Source organism: Papilio polytes, unplaced genomic scaffold, assembly GCF_000836215.1.
Source record: "Papilio polytes unplaced genomic scaffold, Ppol_1.0 DF821644.1, whole genome shotgun sequence".
NCBI classification, from domain to species: Eukaryota; Metazoa; Arthropoda; class Insecta; order Lepidoptera; family Papilionidae; genus Papilio; species Papilio polytes.
In genome coordinates, this window is record NW_013527560.1 from 219,401 (window position 1) to 238,841 (window position 19,441).

The window sequence follows — 19,441 nt, forward strand, 5'->3', positions numbered from 1 at the left end:
CCCGTATGAACGGCTTCATACAATCCCATACGTTCTATTTTGACACATAGTTACCGCCTAGCGTTTTCGCGTCCGTGCGAACGCTCGCTAACATCAGTGTTAAACTATACCATGTTTTAAATCATCAAATAAAGTTGATACCATACAACAACTCCACATTTTTCATTAATTTTTTTAAAGTTAAGTGGAATTGTGAAATATTTATACCAATTGTACAAGATCACATGTGAAATAATTGGTTTCCACAAATATTTTGCAATTTATGAAGTTAAAGCATTCAAGGTCTTATCCTTTGTTTACAAATATAATTCTTACTATGGGATAGTCTTTTTATTTTAATAATAGGTATTGAGCTTTAACAATTTTTAATAATTAACCAAAATAAGTACATATTTTCAACATAAGACTCTTTGATAGGACACATTGTAGGTGATTTACAATATTTATTTGTCTGTGGAATGCAAATGTTAATAAAACTCACAAAGCATCTTAAAAAAACTCAATTACAGGTAGGCAACGCATCTGCAATTGTGGATGTTAATGGGCAGTGTTCGCTTTCCATTTTTGTGGATTGAGGTGTCCGCATGCTTGTTTGCCACCTTATATTATATAAAAAAACACTAATAGTACATTTTATATGTTGGATTTTTGCTGCCATTTAAAAACATGTCACATCTCTAATATTTTAGAAAAATTGAACAGAAATATCTATATTTTTTGTACATGCACATTAGCAAATCAAACACAAGGTTAGACAGATTGACATAAAATGAATCCATAATTATGATTAAAGGATGCAATAATAACTTGCATTGTAAGCATAATGATGGTCATTTCGCTGAGCGTATTGTAGCCATTACTGAATCAAATCCTTGTCAACTTAAGCTAATTTCAATATTGTGCCATAGAAAAACCACTTGTCTTAATTTTACATGTCAAGTTTTAATAGAATACAATGAAATTATACTAAAATGACTAACAAGAATTAGAGTAATGTAACCTGAATTATTTTTTTAATTTTTGTTAAAAAAATAGTAAATAACTGCTATGCGACAGGCTTGGCGTAAATTAGAAAGTGATGATTGTTGCTGTTTACTCATGTGTAATTTGAAAAATTGCATTGCAATACAACTTTAATTAGATTAAGATGTCAGGTTGTCACCAGTTAGACAACAGTAAATTCTATTCCAAATGAACACTTAAATTTTGCATGCCAATTGCTAAATTTAGCGGACTATATACTATTTCATCTTTTAAATGAAGATGTAAATTTCTTTACTTATATGTTCTTCCCTGATTTATATTTTATATATGAGTATATACAGCCAATATAAGTACAGTAAGTAGAATGTAGAAGAAAAAAAAGTAAAACACGTCTAGCCTTAACATCTGCTTAATCCAGGTGATTACTGATGCGAATTTACGATTGTTTTACACGTTATAACTCTTTCTTTTCATTTTAGGCTTGAAACTGTGAAAACTGTTAAAACTGTGACAATTATGGGAGATCGCAACAACCCCATTAAGTTTGGACCTGCATGGATGCGTAACTTTGGCCAAATAAGTCCTTCAGGAGGGGCTGCAAGCAACAATCAAAACCCCACAAACTCGAGAGTAGTAACTACCACTGCACCTAACGGATCCATAGCGCCCACAGGTAGTGCGAGTTACTCAGAGGCAACAAATGCTCAAGGCCAATCTGAAGAAGGCGCAGCACAAGCTTCCGCTATTCCCAGTACAACACCAACAACAAATGCTGGCACTCCTGTCAACAATGAATTAATATTAGCTGAGATGCGGTGAGTGTATTTGGAAATTTCTATTTGGTACTTTTTAGTTTAAGTTTCCATAAATCATTTTACATTCTCATTCTGTTTTCATATTTTGAATTATCCATTAGTTATCTTCATACAATCATGCCCTTTTAAAAATCATAAAATACATGTATAAATCACATCATCAGCCTTAGGAGAAGTAAGGGTTGAATTTGAAGAGTCAGAAATCTTATAGTTAGTTAAGAGTATGGACATACAATCACGAGGTCTAAACCTTCAAATAAACGCGGTATAAAGTTAAACTTAGTAATAAACTTAGTATAAGCAAAATTTGTACTAATATTTTGCCTACACTCAGTATATTCCTAAGTTTAACTTTATACCCCTTTTATTTGTTGGACTGTTAGGCTCAAGGTTTAAATCCAGCCATTCCACTACTGTTGTAAACCATATTTCAGCCTAAGGCCTTACCTTAGTTGCAATGGTACAAGAAAACTTAATATATTAACAAAAGTTTGATTTATGAAATTAAAAATATAATTAACAAAATATCAGAGTCTACAAATTTCAACAATCAAACATTGTAAAACAAATAAATTTGGTTGAATCAAACATTGTATTTCACATTTACGCTTAAACAATCCAAAAAATTACATATGAATAAAATCTATATGGTTAATGGTTATTATTACTGTTCAGCCTAAAACACCAGAGCAAGACTCAGGATCGAAAGTCGTGAGTTATATTCTACCATTTAGAAAACACTATTGGGAAATCAACTAGTTTGTTGTTCGTATCATGATGTACAAAAATCACGTGAATAAATCTGTTTAGATTGTATAGCAACAGTGTTTGGTTTGAAATTTTTTAGCATTTTTTTTTAGCTTTTTATTGTAATTTCACAAATTTAGTCTCTAAATGTTTCATTTTTTGTTTTCAAGATCTCATACTAATAAAACTTCCATGTAGTTAAGTAAAGGTATGAAATGTGTCACATGAAATTTGTGTACTATTCATTTGCATTATCATCTCCCCGCCCTTTTAGATTTAAGGGTTGGCATAGTATGTACTAATTCTTCATATGTCATATATACTTTTAAGACTTATTCCAAAAATTGTGTAAAATTTCGTTATGTCTTGGTTTCCTGAGAGAAATGATGCCTACTCTTCTAGAAGTACAAATACAATGAAACTGCAGTTGCAAGGTTTTGAAATTATACTCAACAAATTTAAATAAGTTGTCAAGTCTAATTATAGTTATAGATGTAAACAAGTAGAAACTAAACATTTTTAAATAGTTTGCTGTTGAGATGTTTCATATAAATCAATTCAAATTAATCCATAATGATATCATTACTAATGTCAAAGAAAATGAGTTGGATACAATGTTACTTACATAATGTACAGTGCTTGACAGTGAAAAGCTACAGAGATATTCCAATAGCATGGTAATTTTCTATTTGGCATAAACAGTTTTCAGGAATTGATTAACATTGTTTGTCCAATGTTAGAAATATATCTGAATATTGGGTCGTAATGTTTAAGTTAATCTTTATTGCAATGAATATATTTATGAATGTACATGTACGGATCCAGAGTGATTCTACTCAACTGAGAAACACAAGTTTTCTTGTACAAGATTTTTAAAAGCAAAATGACTCGGCAAAACGTCTTGAAGTATTCTTAGCAGTAAAGAAGAGAGACCATATGAAGATCTTGGCATAACCAAAACAGATTCCAGTTTTATATACAGACTAGAGCAAGATACAAAATTGACGTCTACTATATTGGTCTTTTTTTCAGGTATGGAAGGGAAGAGATGCTAGCTCTGTATGAAAGAACCACAGAGGCACCTGAACAATTAAAATACTTTGATCAGTTATATCAACAAAGGCGAAAGCCACCTGTTGCTTTAAATAACACCTTTCAAGAAGAAATGGTAAAATTAGCTTATAGTCTTTTTTCAAAAAAAAAAATCGATTTAGACTTTTTTCCCGCAGTGTATTTGTCCGATTATTTTTTTTTAAAAGCCCAAATAAAAAGATTTAGTAAAACTTATTAGCATTAAAACAGCAGAAAATTTAATTTGTATATTTTTAATAAACAAAACTTATCAGTCATCAGTGCATCAATAGCACTTAAACTTATAGTGACAGTTCCATTTTTTAATTTAGCAACGTGAGAATACCAGAGGAGCCAAACCTGCTACTACCAGTCGTAACTTGAACCGTGCTTCTCCCAATGAGAATCGTCGTACTCGCACACCTTTTCCACGGAATGCATCATCTGGGAAGTAAGGAACATATCTTTACACATTTGATGTCAAAATATACATACTCTGTGCATAAAAAAAAACAATTATTGAAGTTAATTTTTTTTATATTTAGTTGATATTATCAATTTAAAGTAATAGTAAATAACAGCAGTTTGTTTTCTCTAAACACACTCTAATCAAATGCTAATGTAAGTAAATGACTCATTACCACCTGTGTGCCTGATATGTGACACAGGATATAAGCTTTTTGTGAGAAATGCATAGCAGGTAGGTAGATAAGATGTGGAATACATGAAAACATACACTGCTTTGCAACTTGATCTGTACACCTTTGTTCCTTTATCAATTCCTGCTATTAGATTGTTCATCAACTTTTGCACAACCGCAACAATGTAACATGGGAATATTGTCAATCCCTTTATGATACACTATGAATCATGCAAGATGGCCGCCATTACAGAATGGTAAATGTCTTTTTGATAGATTTTTGCTCAACCGTCCAATATAGATATCAAATGAAAGGATTTTAGTAATAGTATAACTAGGTAAAATAAAATTCAAAACAATTTAAAAAAATTGCTAAAATTGGTAGAAATTGACTTAATTTTTTTTAACAAAACATGTTTATCTAATATCTATTGCACGAAATTATAATAAATACAACAAAAGCATTTTAAAAATAATAATATTTTGAATAAAATATGATTCTTATTAATAAAATATTAAAGTAATAAATGAAATCAATTAAAGTTGTATTATTTAAAAAAAAATCTTATATTAATATTTACTAACATGTTCTGGAATGTAAAAAGTAATATTACATTTATATTTTAAGAGATTAAAATAAAATATAGGAAGGTTTGTTTTTTATTAGTACTTGTGTGTTTTATTGTTGTATTTGTGTTTGTATTCACTTTGTTTATATGTAATAAAAGTTTGGTGGTTCTGTGGACTTGCTCTGGGTGTAGGATAAGCATGCTAAACAATTTTTAATAGTTATAATATGAATAATAAATGGTGATGGTGCACTTCTATCTTTATAATAATTATTAACACATGTTTGCATTAAGCTTATATTCATATGTAAGAATGAATGATTGTGAATTACTTAATAAACATTAACTATATGGTATTTTAAATTGAATAACTACTTGCCTTCTGCTATTCTTTGTCAAATATGTGCCAGATGGTGTGCTGTTTAAGCTATTTTTATAACAAATGAGAATATTCATATCAAGTGATTTTTGAGTTAAGAATCCGAAAAGCGGTTCAACCTAACCACGAATCGAACTTGGGTCTAGCAATATATTATAATATATTTAGGTTATGGTTGTGCTTTATGTTGGGAAACACTATCTATTTTTTATGTTACTTTATTCATGGTTAAGGCGCAATATTAATATTGAAGTGCATTTATTTTTATTTCTATAACAATTAGGAACACTTACATTTGATGGGGTTGCTTCTTCATTTATTATAAGACATTTTATTTACAGGGGCATATTGTGGAATATGGCTCAAAAAAATACAAGGCCCCCAATTTATCAATCTCCATTTGAGGCTAACACAGCTATACCCTGGGGGGGGAGTAATGTTAACACACCACAACCACTTCCGCCACCAAGACCTCACGTTGAGCAACATGAAAGGTCTGGGACTAAAATATATCGAAGGTACGTCTACATAGCTAATATATAGCTGACGTTCGGGATTCGATTCCACATGCACCTTTGGCATTCCGTTTTTCGAATTTTTACATATAAAAGAATCACTTGTTATATTGTCATTTAAATAAGATATTGAACTCACTAACATTTTTAGTTCTGTTAATTTCAATTTATTTATGAATAAACATTTTGTTGTAGACGTGTCAATAATAATACTAATTGGAGGCAGCATTCGCGAGAGGAAGATGAATGGCGATCCAGGAATCGTCCTAATGCTGGTAAGTGAGACAAATAACGTTAAGAAGAATAATAAACTTGCCTTGTTCTAGGCATTTTAGAAAACCTACAAGAAGCTGTTGGTAAATTGCAATCCAGTTCTATTGTTCATATGAACCATGTAACCCTACTAGAGGACCCAACATTAGCAAATCTAGAATATAGTATTACAACAGTAATAAAAAATACCGTTTCTAGAGCGTGATTGGGGCGAAAGACCTGTTCAAGGGAAACAGTCAACATGGAATGCAAATCGCAGTGGTTGGGTTGGGGCTGAAGCCAACAATGAAGAAAGTCTCCCAGAATGGTTAGTTTATTCGTTTTTATAATTATATTTCAAAGTAAATGGGCGCATATGACTGATATACATATGGTTTTAATATTTTTATTACATACTACTATTTAAAATAAATGTTATGCGAGTTTAGTATATCAAATTCAATACTTTCATTTTTGTAGGGCCGTCGAAAATGCTGTAGGAAGAACCGGAACTTTTGATTCCACGGGAGCTTTTCATGGTTACAGTAACGACGATACGAACTTACCCAAGACTACTGAACCATCTTCATCGTTTCGTGAGTGTCTTAAAGATTTTTTAAAGTAAACTATGTGTTTGTTTTCAGTTCATTAATAATTTTTACTTTAAATTACAGCTGTTTTATTCAAATTGTTTAATTTCAGCCTTGGTACGTTCATTAACTCACGGGAGTTTATCGCACAACACAAAAACCCCTGCAAATGGTTTTGAAGAGTGGTGGGCATCAGATAAAGCTAAAAAACTATCTCCTAATAAGTTTGAAGCGAATGATGTGAAGTTCAAACAGGTATTTTTTATACTTATGTTGAAAAAAGTGATTTTATGTCGTGGAAGAAATTAATATAGTTTTGGTTTCTCAGGCATTAAATATGGGGCCAAGTGACGATAATATTCCTACTAAAATTAGCAAAGAGGAGAACAGACAAGAAGAATGCAATGTTAAAGCAGAAGAAGCAGATAGAAGTGAAACACCGCAGGCATCAACATCTGCTCCGAAAGATGAAGAAACTGCCAATTTCTCTGATGACAAAAAAGAAGCTAGTCTGAAGACAAAATTTGTTGAGAGTAAAACTTTCGATGCTTTGATGCGGTCTGACATTAACTTGGAGAAAGTTACTAATGATAGAGGAAACTTCCAGTCTGTTCTCATCACTACTAACAATACACTACGTCAGAAACATCAGAATATTGTTGCTTCTAATGACAATACGCAAAGACAGCCTGGCATGCCCATCTTGCAAAGGATGCACTCTTTGGCAAATGAAGAGTAAGTGTGGTTGTTAATAAATTTTTCCGTTTTAATTTTTTTAAGATATCTTCGTTTAATTAAATTTTGTATTTCAGTGAAGCCAATTCCACATCTAAAAATCTTGTGGAAGAAATGTTCAACTTATCTGTTGATGATTCAAAACCATCAACATCAAGTACTACATCCACAAATGCAAATACTTCTGGCAACCCAACAGATCTTCAAGTGCCCACGCAAATGCCAAGTAGCAGCGTACCAATATCACCTAGACTATCCATGGGTGGTGTGCAAACTGGCGGCATACAACCTGGTGGCATACCAGCTGGCGGCATGCAAGTTGGGATCTTGCAAGTTGCGGGTATCCAAGGAATACAGGCAGGCGGTATACAAACTGGCGGAATGCAAGGCGGCAACAGTGGCAACATTCAAGGTGGCGGGTTGCAAGGCGGCGGCATGCAAGGTGGAGGCGTACCAGCTGGTAACATGCAAGCCAGCGGTATGCAAGGCGGCGGCATGCAAGCTGGCAATATGCAAGCCGGCGGTATGCAAGCTGGCAATATGCACGTCGGTGGTATGCAAGGCATGCAAGCCGCCGGCATGCATTACCATGCAGGCATCGGGCGTGGAGGGTATGAAGCTTTAGGGATGCAACCGCATGCCATGCAGCCGGGCGCAATGCACTTCGCTGGTATTCATCCTGGTCAATTACACACAAGTGGAATGCAAACAGCACAAGCCATACAACAGAGCTTACTGCAACAAGCCGGATTACAATCAGCTGCTATCCAAGGAGGGATGCAACCAGGAGAACTGCAATCAAGTATGTTGCAATCTGGAAGAGATGCAAATGCAATGCAAGGAGCAATACAGGCAATGCAAGCAGCTAGAATGGGATCCGCCTTGCAAAACGTTGGAGTACAAAATCAAGCCTTGAATACTGCAATGGGACTCCCCACATCAGGAAATGGACAAGTCATACCGATGCCAGGAGTGTCAAGACCGATGATGCAAAATCCTATTATAATGGGCTTGGGCGCAGATATACAGCAAAATCCTTCCATGATGTCAGCTTACCACCAACAAAGTGGCTTATCCATGATGGGTAGTTCGAATGTACACAATTCTTCACTGTTTATGGGGCAGGCTAATAATTCAGTAAGTGTACAATTTGTAATTTCCTTTGAAAAATTTTGTAACTTTTACTTCTAATTAACAATGTAATTTACACACCATTTTAACTATAACATGTGCAATATTAAATTATGCCTAATAAATTTATCTTAGATGCAAGCAAACGAGATGCATAGAATGCGCGCAGACCTATATCAAACCGGACAACAGCAAGGACCATATGGCTCTATGTACGGCCAACCACCTCAAAACATGAATGTTCTTGACCAGTGGTACTATGAAGATCCCCAGGTATGTAATATCTTTAATAATACCTTGTAATTCAATTAAAGTATTAGTAGCTCTAAGTCTATTGCTGAACGAATTTCTTTTTGAAGAGTCAATTTACTTATTAAGATTTGATATTTTCTTAATAATAAGTGTATAACAAGTGGTCTATGAATCAAACAGTATAAACATACAGAAAAACTACTCGGTTATATGTAAGGAAAGTTTGACCGTTGCTTTTTTACATTTATGTGTATGTAATGTTTCATACATGTAAAGATTTGTCTGTAACGCTTATGTCTATGTTTTTCGTATATAAATATTTTCGATTAATTATGCAAAACAATTACTAGAAATGATAATTTCTTTTATTTTCACCAAAAATGTTTAATGTGATCTCCAAGAGGTGGAAACTCATGTGTTGTAAATCTCTCCATCTAAATTGTTTTATTTTTGTTATCGCAAAACAAGGCCCTTGGAAGAGAGGCAAATAAGGCGGTAAGAGAATCACAACTGTATTGTATTGCGTCTTTGATGCCTCATGTATAATTAGTTTAAAACATAAGGCATAATTTAAATTTAAAAAAATATATATTATTTTATATTAAGCATGTGAACCACCTTTATTTTATTGTAAATAGTATATTTTAACCAAAGAGTTTTATTATAACATACGAATAATATATTTGTAATTCTAACGTTCAGTATTTTGTACACAATAATTAACTTATATATACCATTGGCAAAAAAATATATAGTAATCTAGTGTCTTGAGAATATTTTATTAAAATACAATTTAACAGGTCTTGTTCAGGTTTTTTGTTTAAGAAATTTGGTATAAATTTTAATTCCTATCCATATAATTGTTCTGTATTGATATTATAAATTCCATCAAAAAATTACATGTGGTATAGGGATATTCAAAATTCACAGATAATAATAATAAAAACATGAAGACCTGAAATTAAAGAAAATGAAATGGGACCTGTTAAATTATATTGCGTTCCCAAAGATAATGCAAAAGTAATATTTTCAATTGTTACAGTACAATGTTCATGGTCCATTCTCATCAAAGGATATGTACAATTGGTACAAAGCAGGCTTTTTCAACTCTAACTTGATGATACGTCGAGCCTGTGACGTAAACATGCGTCGACTTGGCTCCTATGGCCCTATGGCTTTTGGTGCCCCTATTGTAAGTTACTTTAAGTCTTTCTAAAAAATTACATATTGCTCGCGACATATTGAAATAATAATAAAAATATAGCTCATGTTACATTATACCATAATACAATAATATCTCTTCTCTTTATAATATTAGTATAGACTAGCCTATATGTTTTTCCAGACTATGCTCTACATTTATGACAAATTTCATGAAGATCCATTCAGTCGTTTAGGATACACTTCTAACAAACATCCATCCATCGATGTAAACGTGTGTATGATAGACGATAAAAATACTAAACATCTAAATAAAAACATTCCTTTTTGTCAAAATCACAGGGATGTTAAACCGCATTAGCTTTCCCAGTTATAAACAATGAGTCTGTAAATGACTGATTTCTGAGAATATAAAAAATGACTGTAACAGATATTTACTTTTACCTAAATATGAAACTTTAAGATAGATTTTAGTTAAAAATACATGTATTGTTAACAGGACCTGCTGCCTCCGTACCCGGGGCAAGGTGGCTATGATCGCCGATCTCATGGTCAGCACGAATTACTCAACCAAAAGGGACTTGGGTTAGAGGTAAATTTATTTATTTTTTAGATTTCTATTGATTATTTTATTGTCACACTAGCCTTCAACTTCGATTCCGTCCGCGAGGAATAATAAAAAAACAAACGTGAAGCCTATGTGTTCTTACAGACTATGCTCTACGTCTTTGCCAAATTTTATCGAGTTCTTTTTACCCACTTAAGCTACAAACTCTAATAAACAACCACCCATCTAAACTTTCACATTTATAATATTACTAGCTTTCGGCCGCGACTACGTCCCCGTGAAATTAATAAAAAAATGCATGTGTGTAGCCTATGTGTTCTTCCAGACTATCCTCCACATCTATACCAAATTTCATCGAAATCTGTTCAGCTATTTAGACTACAAACTCCAACAAACATCCATCCATCCATCTAAACTTTCACATTTATAATGTTAGTATGACATGTAAAATATAACTACATATTTTCACTGTGTTTGTTATATTTTTCAATGAGAATGATGGTAACAAAGAATGGCTGAGCTTTTCTTTTGATTATTGACAAAAAATCTAAAGAAGCGGTCATTACTTTCTTTTTTCTACATTAGTCTACAATGTAGACAAGTAATTTTGAAGTATAAAGTGTAAATTAGTTTAAAATATCTAATATATATGTAAACTATTAACAGGAAAGCCTATGGCGTCAGAGTGCTCAGTCCCCGGAGATGCTGTGGATGCCTCAGTCTGTGGACGCTACTAACGAGTCTCGAGTTAATAACTTACCAATGCAGTTTTGGGACACGGAGGTAAGTGACAACGTACATCGTCGTTATACCATTAAGACGCTATTGAAATATTGTAAAATTGTATACGAAGGTCACATGTATTATGAATTTGTAAGTGGCATGCTCCGAAATAGTGATAGCTTACCTTCTCAAGGAGATTCTGAAGGTTCTAATTGTGATAACACACCATAGATACTGCACAAGTCACCACGCAAATGACTGGAATTAAAATCCAGTCTATCATTCCGCCAGGCTATCACTATTTTGATGCTTCTAACGTCTATTCTGCTTGGAAATTTCTAACTTAATAATATTCGTGAACAATACCAGTATGAATGCAATGTTTGAGCCGACCTCTAATTGTGCACGGATATGCATTGGGTTATGCAAATTACACTGCTGTGTATTTTTTTTTTCATCATTTTCATGGAAAGAAATTACTATTTCCGATTTTTTAAGATAAGAAAATCATTCCGATTAATAAGCTTTTTGTTCTTAACGAGAAAAATACACGCATTTAGTAAAATATTTGGGTTCGAATGTGCATAACGCTTTGCATCACCTAAAGCGATGGTATTCTTTTGAATGACAATCACCTGTTTGAAATGGTGTAATGTTGTTTTACTAATTAAATTTGCCTTTCCACAATATGAAGGAATCATGAACGACATTTGTCTGTTGGTTTCAAATCAACTTAATGATTTGAAATTATTTAGCGCCATTTGGAACATTTTCTTATTACAATTGGTTGATTAAGCTTCTTACGCCTTAATATAAGTTTTTTGTGTATTCATAGATTTTTTAATTTGTCATAAACTTTCTAAGTTATATTAATATAATTGATTAAAATTCATCAATTATTGTTTTTCTATCTCGTCTAATAAAGCCACACATTGATTTTTTCAATAATCATTGTCTTTAAATCTTCAATATAACGATAATATTTCAAAATAGCATTGTATGTGTATGATTAATTAAAATGTACAATTAAAAATAATATACAGCTTTGATTTTAGTTGCAAAATTAAATTTGCAGCAATTTGAAAATAATAGGTATGCTTCTGATTGTCAGTTTGCAGTTTAATCTCCCAATGCTAATGTTAGCCTGAGATAAGTTTTTATAATGATACTCATGAGTTTCTTATTCGATTTATTGTGGTATATATGTATATTATTTAGTTTCATGATTCCTTAAACAGCTTCCATAAATGAATGCATATTTCACAAATTTGTTATGTAATATTACAATAGTTCCACTTTGCTACTAAACACTAAAACTTTTATTGACTTTAAGTCAAAACCTCCATTAGTTAAAAGTAAACCCCACTGAAAACCAAGTCAATGCTGTACATATGTCCATACATAACTCGTAAAAAGTCAATTACATTCACTATGTATGCATACAATGTTGGTTGGCTATTGAATTTTATAACTTCATGTTTGTCATTGTGAAACTAATTATAGCCTGATCAGGAAAATAGAGTACCTGTCATAAAGGCGCCATTTAATTTGCAGCCCTCCTATAAAATCCAATAAATTCTTTCTCCCATAAAGGCTTAAATACGTCTCTTCTTGGCTATGAGTATTTTTTTTGTATTTTAATACATTAAATTATCACAAACTCAAAATTTGCGCGTTATTAATCGACAATGCGATTCAGCGAATTTTCTTTTTTATTTAAAATATTATACTCTAACAAGTAGTTAGCTTGGTGTGGTGGTTAGTGCGGTAGGTACAACGGAGTTTACCGCAACGTGGCGATGTTTTCTATTTTCCTGGCCAGCCTACATACTGAAGAAAAAGTTTTGTTTGTTTGTTTTTTTTTTTTATTTTAATTTGAAATATGAGTTTAATATTGTTTTGATTTCTTATGTGTTGTCGATAATACCATTAAAGATGTTAATCAACTCTGTTAATTAAATCTTAACCTCTACAAGTCGAATACAAATAAAATTCGACATTTTTTTAATAACTACTATAGTTTGATAACTCGACAATTCGTTTTTATTCTATTTCGACTTAAAGAGGTTCAACAGTGTTACAAAATCACGTAGTTGTGATACAATTATTGTAATTACATATTTATCTGATTATGCGATTAAGGTGTTGGTCGGTTAACGGTGTTGGTTTAATCATTTAAAATTAAGTTCTGTCAACGATATATGTATAAATGTATGTGTTGTGCAGAGAAAGTGCTCGTTATCTTTGTTAATCGGAGAAGAGAACCGTGAAAAGAAGTTTATACATTTATGTCTTTGTCATTTGTAGCTATAATTGAGTAAACAAATACATTCACAAAGGCTTTTGTAATTATGCTATTAACATTCTTGCTTACTTTTTGTCAAATGGGAGCTCTTTGCTAAAACGTGATTGTTTGTATAAGTATTTTAGGTTTCTATTTGGAAAAATACACCGGATTAAGTAGGTAACGTGAATGTAGTTTTTTTTTAGTTTATAATAACTCGTAAAAGTTATAAATAATTTATCAGTATCAGTTATTTTTGTAATTTAAGGTTTCTTTGATTGACTTGACGGGCACTATACACATGTGTCAGTAATACATTATCATCTAATGATCATTTTTGTACTGAAGTGTACTGAATGCATGTAGACGATTTTTTTTTACGTTGTTAGGACTAGTAGTATCACGTAATTCTGTTTGCCTTTCGTAGTACAATTGTTCTGTTGCACCACCACGACAATAGTTTGTTTTACAATTTAATTCTGATATAAATTTCACATTTCTTATTTCACCTTTAAATTCTTTACCACTTTTTTTCTGAAGCAAAAACATTGGATCCGGACGAACAATTAAAATTTTAGTCAGTTCAAAATGCTCGTAACAATACATTTAAGAAACAACAGGCAGTTGCAAATAACTAAACCATTTTTTTTTATGAATTCCAAATTGAGTTTGAGTGTGTTCATTTTAATTTTGAGGTTAAATATATAAGAAAAAATCGTTACAATTTTTTCTAGCATTTATTTTTGTTAATTTCATTAAATATTTTTAAGTTATGATAACGTTTTCGAAGTTAATACTAGATTCTACTTAATGTTGATATTGTCTTTCATGATTCCTAAGAATAATAGATTTCTTTCCATGTTTATGTCAAAATTATGTGTTAGTTATCGTTTAATAGGTTAACGATCCATATGGTTTGCAGGGGGATCTGTTTTGAACAATATAATCAAAAGAGCAGCTGATAATGTAAAAGTCATACAAGTTCTAGACAACAGCTGAAGACTTTCTTATTATAGTATTAGTAGTTTAGTATATTTTTAAGTACATAGTTATTTTAGTCGTTTTCTTGTAAAAGATATGTATAACTTTTAATATCTTCGTAGGTCCTGATTATCGTATACATTCAAATTCAAACTTGTATAAAGATTTTTGTGTTTTAAAGTCGAGAACGAATCTTTTAAATTCGCCTACGGGTTTTTATGTCATGACGTTATATCTCCTTTTGATCTATCTCAATGTTTAATGTAAAAAAACCTTATGCTTCTGAGCGGAAAAGTAGAAACCCAGCTTATACAAATAGAATTAAAAATACAAATTTCATTCTCATTAAATTTATTGCGACTGATGGCATTTCTGTTAAAAAATTTAATTACACTAAATTTGCACTGCTATGTTAGTAACAAAAAAGAATCTCAAAAGTTTTAGTATAGTTTGAAAAAATTAAAAACAAAAATATTTATTTTCAAAATTATAAACAAGCATTTTAAAACATGGGTGAAACTCATTGTTAGGGCATTTTGTAATTGTAAGACGTATGTTTCGTTATTTGTCGAAGCATGCTATGATTGTTATTGTTTAAAAAATATTTTTGAATGAAATATTGTTGGTATATAAAATTAAGATAATTATATCCATATTCATAGGATAGTGGATGATGGTTTAAAATCATTTAATTGTGAACCTTCGAATATAATATCCGGAATTCACGTAGTCGGGTCAAAAAATTTCATTAAAATATACATATGTTACTATTATTTTTTAAAAATTATTATAATAACGCCTACTAATATTATATTCCTGTGATAAAGAATACAATTCGTCGAAGTATTGTTAGTTTGCGTAGTTCTGTTGTTTTTATTGGTCTTTGTGATGTTTTAGGCTTGGTTCGATAAAATTCGCTATGAATTTATTACTACAAATAAATAATTATGGCATGTAGTTTGATCCTTATTTCCCATGAAGTTTGTTGTAAGTTCTACTTCAGAAAAATGTCGTTAATGCGGTAAGATATGGAAATTATCAGTGTCCCATTATGTAGTATACGAAAATTATGTTATTATGTCTATTCATTGTGTCCTGTATTGTATATGTAATAAACAGTTTTAATAATAAAGTAAACTTTCAATTTTTCAACACGGACATTTGATATTTACATAAGATTTTGGATACTAAGTAATTATTTTATTTTTAAATAGTTTTGTGACAGAACGAGATATCATTACATTATGACAGATATATATTCCTTTGAACGGAAACATTTCAGCGGTATTCATTAACAAATACGTAAGTAAAACACCGAACACTAATTATTTTTGGGAATACAAAACACTTACATTATGTTACTGACTGTGACAATTCCAAATATTTTGTTTTTATTTTTAAAAGTGGTAAAGAATTTATGGTACATACAGCTTTTTTAATTATAAAAAAACATGCTTTTTTCGGTTTGTTGCAATGGTGTGCTAATGTCTCATTCATTTTTGAAAACGTAATCTATTTATTTTTTGTTATTTTTGCATATATCTATTATTTTGTTAATACTATTTTTTTGCCTTAATATCCGTTTGTTTTTAAAAAAGAATGAAATTATTATAAGTGTTTGTACAATGGTTACCTCAATGGAAACTTAATCCGCGTATGAACATTAAAAAAAAAGTGAAAATAACACTGTAAATATGTTTATAAAATGTTAGCTAGTATTATGAAACCAACACCACTTAAATCAAATCTGAAACATGATTTTATTTGAGACATTGCTTGTATATTTTTTTCTGCTGCTTTTACTTTGAATGTTATTTTGTGACGCTACATTTTAATATCTGTACTAACAATCACCTCGTGCTTTTTCTGTGCTAGTAAATCGTTTAATATATAAGCTTATGCTGTATTTATGCCTAGCAAACATTACTGTGAATATCTTCTATTGAAACACAATACAATTTAGAGTTTCTTTTTTTTTTAAATGAGAGGAATAACAATATGTTTTTGTAGAAGTGTTTCTCCTGAGGAAATATACGGTTAATGTGAAATCATTTCAAGATTGAGGATATTGATGTATGCCTAAGATGTCCAATATTCATCTTTCGCGCTACATTCAGATAAATGTCTGTTAAAAATGACAATTTATATTAAAAAATAATTATTGATTTGTTTTTGTGTTAAACATTTTTGCATGTGCATTTTAATTGGATTGTTTAATTAAACTTTCATCTTCTCACTAATTTTTTTTACACTTTGAAACCGTTTTTTCACAACTTGTACTCGTAAAATTCATATTATCTTACATTGACAACCCTAACTGAGGAATACCTTTTTCCCGTCCTTAATTCCTTTGGATTTTGGTTTGTGGAGGGTTCTTCAATTTTATTGAAGGAGGTGGATGTGTAATGAGACCTTGTTTTTTTTTTCTTTCGGGTATGGGTATGTATTTGCAATGCTATTGCAGTGTAATCTCTTTATTGACATCTATGGCTATTTAAGATATTACACGACGATTTAAACAACAACCAAGTGAAAACCAAGTAAAACAAATAACGAAAATTAAACAAAATTATCTAAAAATATTGCCGTCGCAATTTTTAACCCTTCAAAATACATATGACCAACATTGAGTTAAAAACGCAAAAATGCAGTAACCCATAACTGAAGGAGTACATCACTTTCGTTAAAATGAACATCACTAATCAAATTTCGGCTTATAACTAATACTAAACTGTACGCGACTAAAGGCAATCAGGTGTAAGACGGAAGCTGGCTGTACCGCTGGAAATATGACAATTATGATAGAATAAACGAATGAACATGAGGTCTTCTATTTATGTAAATTGCGGATACCCTATATTAAGTTATTTAGTCGGCGGTTTTCCACTTTAGATGCAGCTAATGGTTGTAGGATCTATAAATGTAATGACCAACTGTCTTTTTGCGATGCAATTACTAGGACTGATTGGTATTTATGGTAGTCCTGGTAGACGACTCAGATGTACAAAAATATTAATTAAATCACATGTAAAGTAGACTATTACACAGGCACGTAATGGTATGAGATTGTTGTTAAATTGTTTTGTCTTCTTACTAATATTATAAATGCGAAAGTTTAGATGGATGGATGGATGGATTTTTGTTACAGTTTGTAGGCTAAACGGCTGAACGGATTTCGTTGAAATTTGGTATAGATGTAGAGGATAGTATGGAAGAACACATAGGCTACTCACTTTTGTTTTTTTTTTAATTCCACGCGGACGGAGTCGCGGGTGAAAGCTAGTTTTATTCTAAATTCGGAAGTAAACGATTTCACTATGTATGGTAGAAGAAATTAGTTTGCGCGATCACTGTTCGTCGTTGAGTTGGTCGCGAAAAATGCAAGTATAAGAAACTATCAAGAAGAAGTTGGTGCCTTCGTGACAACCTCGATGTTTACTGTAAACCGTTGCCAATATGCGCAGCATCGCGCTTGCGTTTACTAGCAAACGCAAGCGCGGTACTGCGCGTTTGGTCCTATCAACACAGTAAACCAACGCTGAAGAATTGCAGATCAAGAAACCCAGCAATTTCAAGAAGATTTTACATGACCAAGACTTAGAAGAAAAATGATAGGAATATGACAATAAATATGTTTAGGTTAAAATGTTTTCTTGTAAATTGATGACGTGAAATATTTGCAGCCTTCCGCTCTAACTTCTAAGTCTCTATTGCCCGAAAAAATATATGAGAAAATAAATGCTAGAGACCAAATGCCAGTGCAGCTCAGGGCATCACAAAGCGTTAACACTTCACAAGCATTGCCATCGGCAAGCATTAAATCGTCAGGATCGGCTACGAGTGGTGGTTCTAAACCTAAAAGTTGCTCCAGTATTTTAGAGAAGTTGATCCCAAATTTAGAAGAGATTCAAAAAATATTAAAAGAGAGATGGCTAGTTACTATAGAACCAATTCAGATTAAACGTACAGAGGACAACGTTGAGGTGACGTTTTTCCAATTACTATTTTTATTGTTAAGTGTTTAATTTTTAAAAGTAGCGTTGATTAGTTATTTGGATTACTTAAATATGAAATACGTTGGTACATTTTGGCTTCAGCCTTAGATGCATCTAAAGGTTATTTACGATAAAAACAAAACATTTAGGTTATTCAAAAAATGTGGTTCCTTATGGGTTTAACGTGGATAAGATTATGGTCATTAGCTTAAAAGTGAATGTAGGCAAACGGTTCCCAAGAATTATACAAAGAGAATTATTTTAATATTGTTCTAAAAGGACTTACAGCTGTTTTATTATTCGACTGGTCTGTTTATTTTTGTATTCCATTATCTGTTATTACGAGCACATCGTGCTGCCACAGATTATTATCATTAGCTTTACCTACATGCCACAGATTATTAACACTAACACTAGCTACGAACATGTAGCTATTAATTAAGCTGTTTGCTGTAATTATGCGAGGAATAAATTCTTTTTGATACCAGTTGCTTGATGAATAAAAAGAACTGTTATTTCCAGCCACATACTGACAAAATCATAGTTAACCCGTTTCTCGTTATCCGCTACGTTAGCCCTCATTCGCTTGATGAATAATATAATAAAAAGAACTAACTTTTACATCCACCCATATTGATAGAATCAAAGTTATACCCGCTACTCGTACGTTAGCCCTTATTCGCACGGCGATTTGTACTGCTCGGCGTTGACGCTTTTTTAATGCCCTCGCTCATACGAACGCTTTGAAGTCATCTTGTTTCGTTCGCGCAGCGCTTAAAATGCCACATTTCGAAATTTAAACGCGCTGCGAAAATGCATTTTTTCTATTTCAACGCTTTTTTAACGCACGTTATAAAAGCACCCGTGCGAATGGGGGTTTAATATTACCATATATAATAATGTCATGGTAATATTCTCTCATTAAAAAAAAGCACAATTTATCAGTTTTTATCCGTACTCTACTACGGTGCTCTTTGATTGGAAGGGAGAATTTTTGCACGTTAATGCTTTTGGTGACGGAAATCAAATACACCGCTTTACTGCAAGGG

The 19,441-nt window shown here is 31.9% G+C and overlaps 1 protein-coding gene across 4 annotated transcripts in view; it reads left to right on the forward strand.

The window, feature by feature from the left end:
* The window catches only part of LOC106108330 (PERQ amino acid-rich with GYF domain-containing protein 2), a 32,571-nt gene that overhangs the window by 4,855 nt on the left and 8,275 nt on the right, over positions 1 to 19,441 (forward strand). Inside the window, exons 2-16 of one of the 4 annotated variants that reach the window (XM_013289465.1) lie at positions 1,464 to 1,799; positions 3,579 to 3,714; positions 3,950 to 4,068; positions 5,547 to 5,723; positions 5,916 to 5,995; positions 6,192 to 6,300; positions 6,453 to 6,568; positions 6,675 to 6,817; positions 6,891 to 7,297; positions 7,375 to 8,434; positions 8,564 to 8,701; positions 9,723 to 9,872; positions 10,341 to 10,433; positions 11,076 to 11,192; positions 18,081 to 18,380. In XM_013289465.1, the coding sequence (XP_013144919.1) occupies positions 1,501 to 1,799; positions 3,579 to 3,714; positions 3,950 to 4,068; positions 5,547 to 5,723; positions 5,916 to 5,995; positions 6,192 to 6,300; positions 6,453 to 6,568; positions 6,675 to 6,817; positions 6,891 to 7,297; positions 7,375 to 8,434; positions 8,564 to 8,701; positions 9,723 to 9,872; positions 10,341 to 10,433; positions 11,076 to 11,192; positions 18,081 to 18,380 (3,444 nt within the window). In that variant the 5' untranslated portion in view covers positions 1,464 to 1,500. The remainder of the gene's footprint in view (positions 1 to 1,463; positions 1,800 to 3,578; positions 3,715 to 3,949; positions 4,069 to 5,546; positions 5,724 to 5,915; positions 5,996 to 6,191; positions 6,301 to 6,452; positions 6,569 to 6,674; positions 6,818 to 6,890; positions 7,298 to 7,374; positions 8,435 to 8,563; positions 8,702 to 9,722; positions 9,873 to 10,340; positions 10,434 to 11,075; positions 11,193 to 18,080; positions 18,381 to 19,441) is intronic. The other 3 variants (XM_013289467.1, XM_013289466.1, XM_013289468.1) reach the window with 3 other exon arrangements.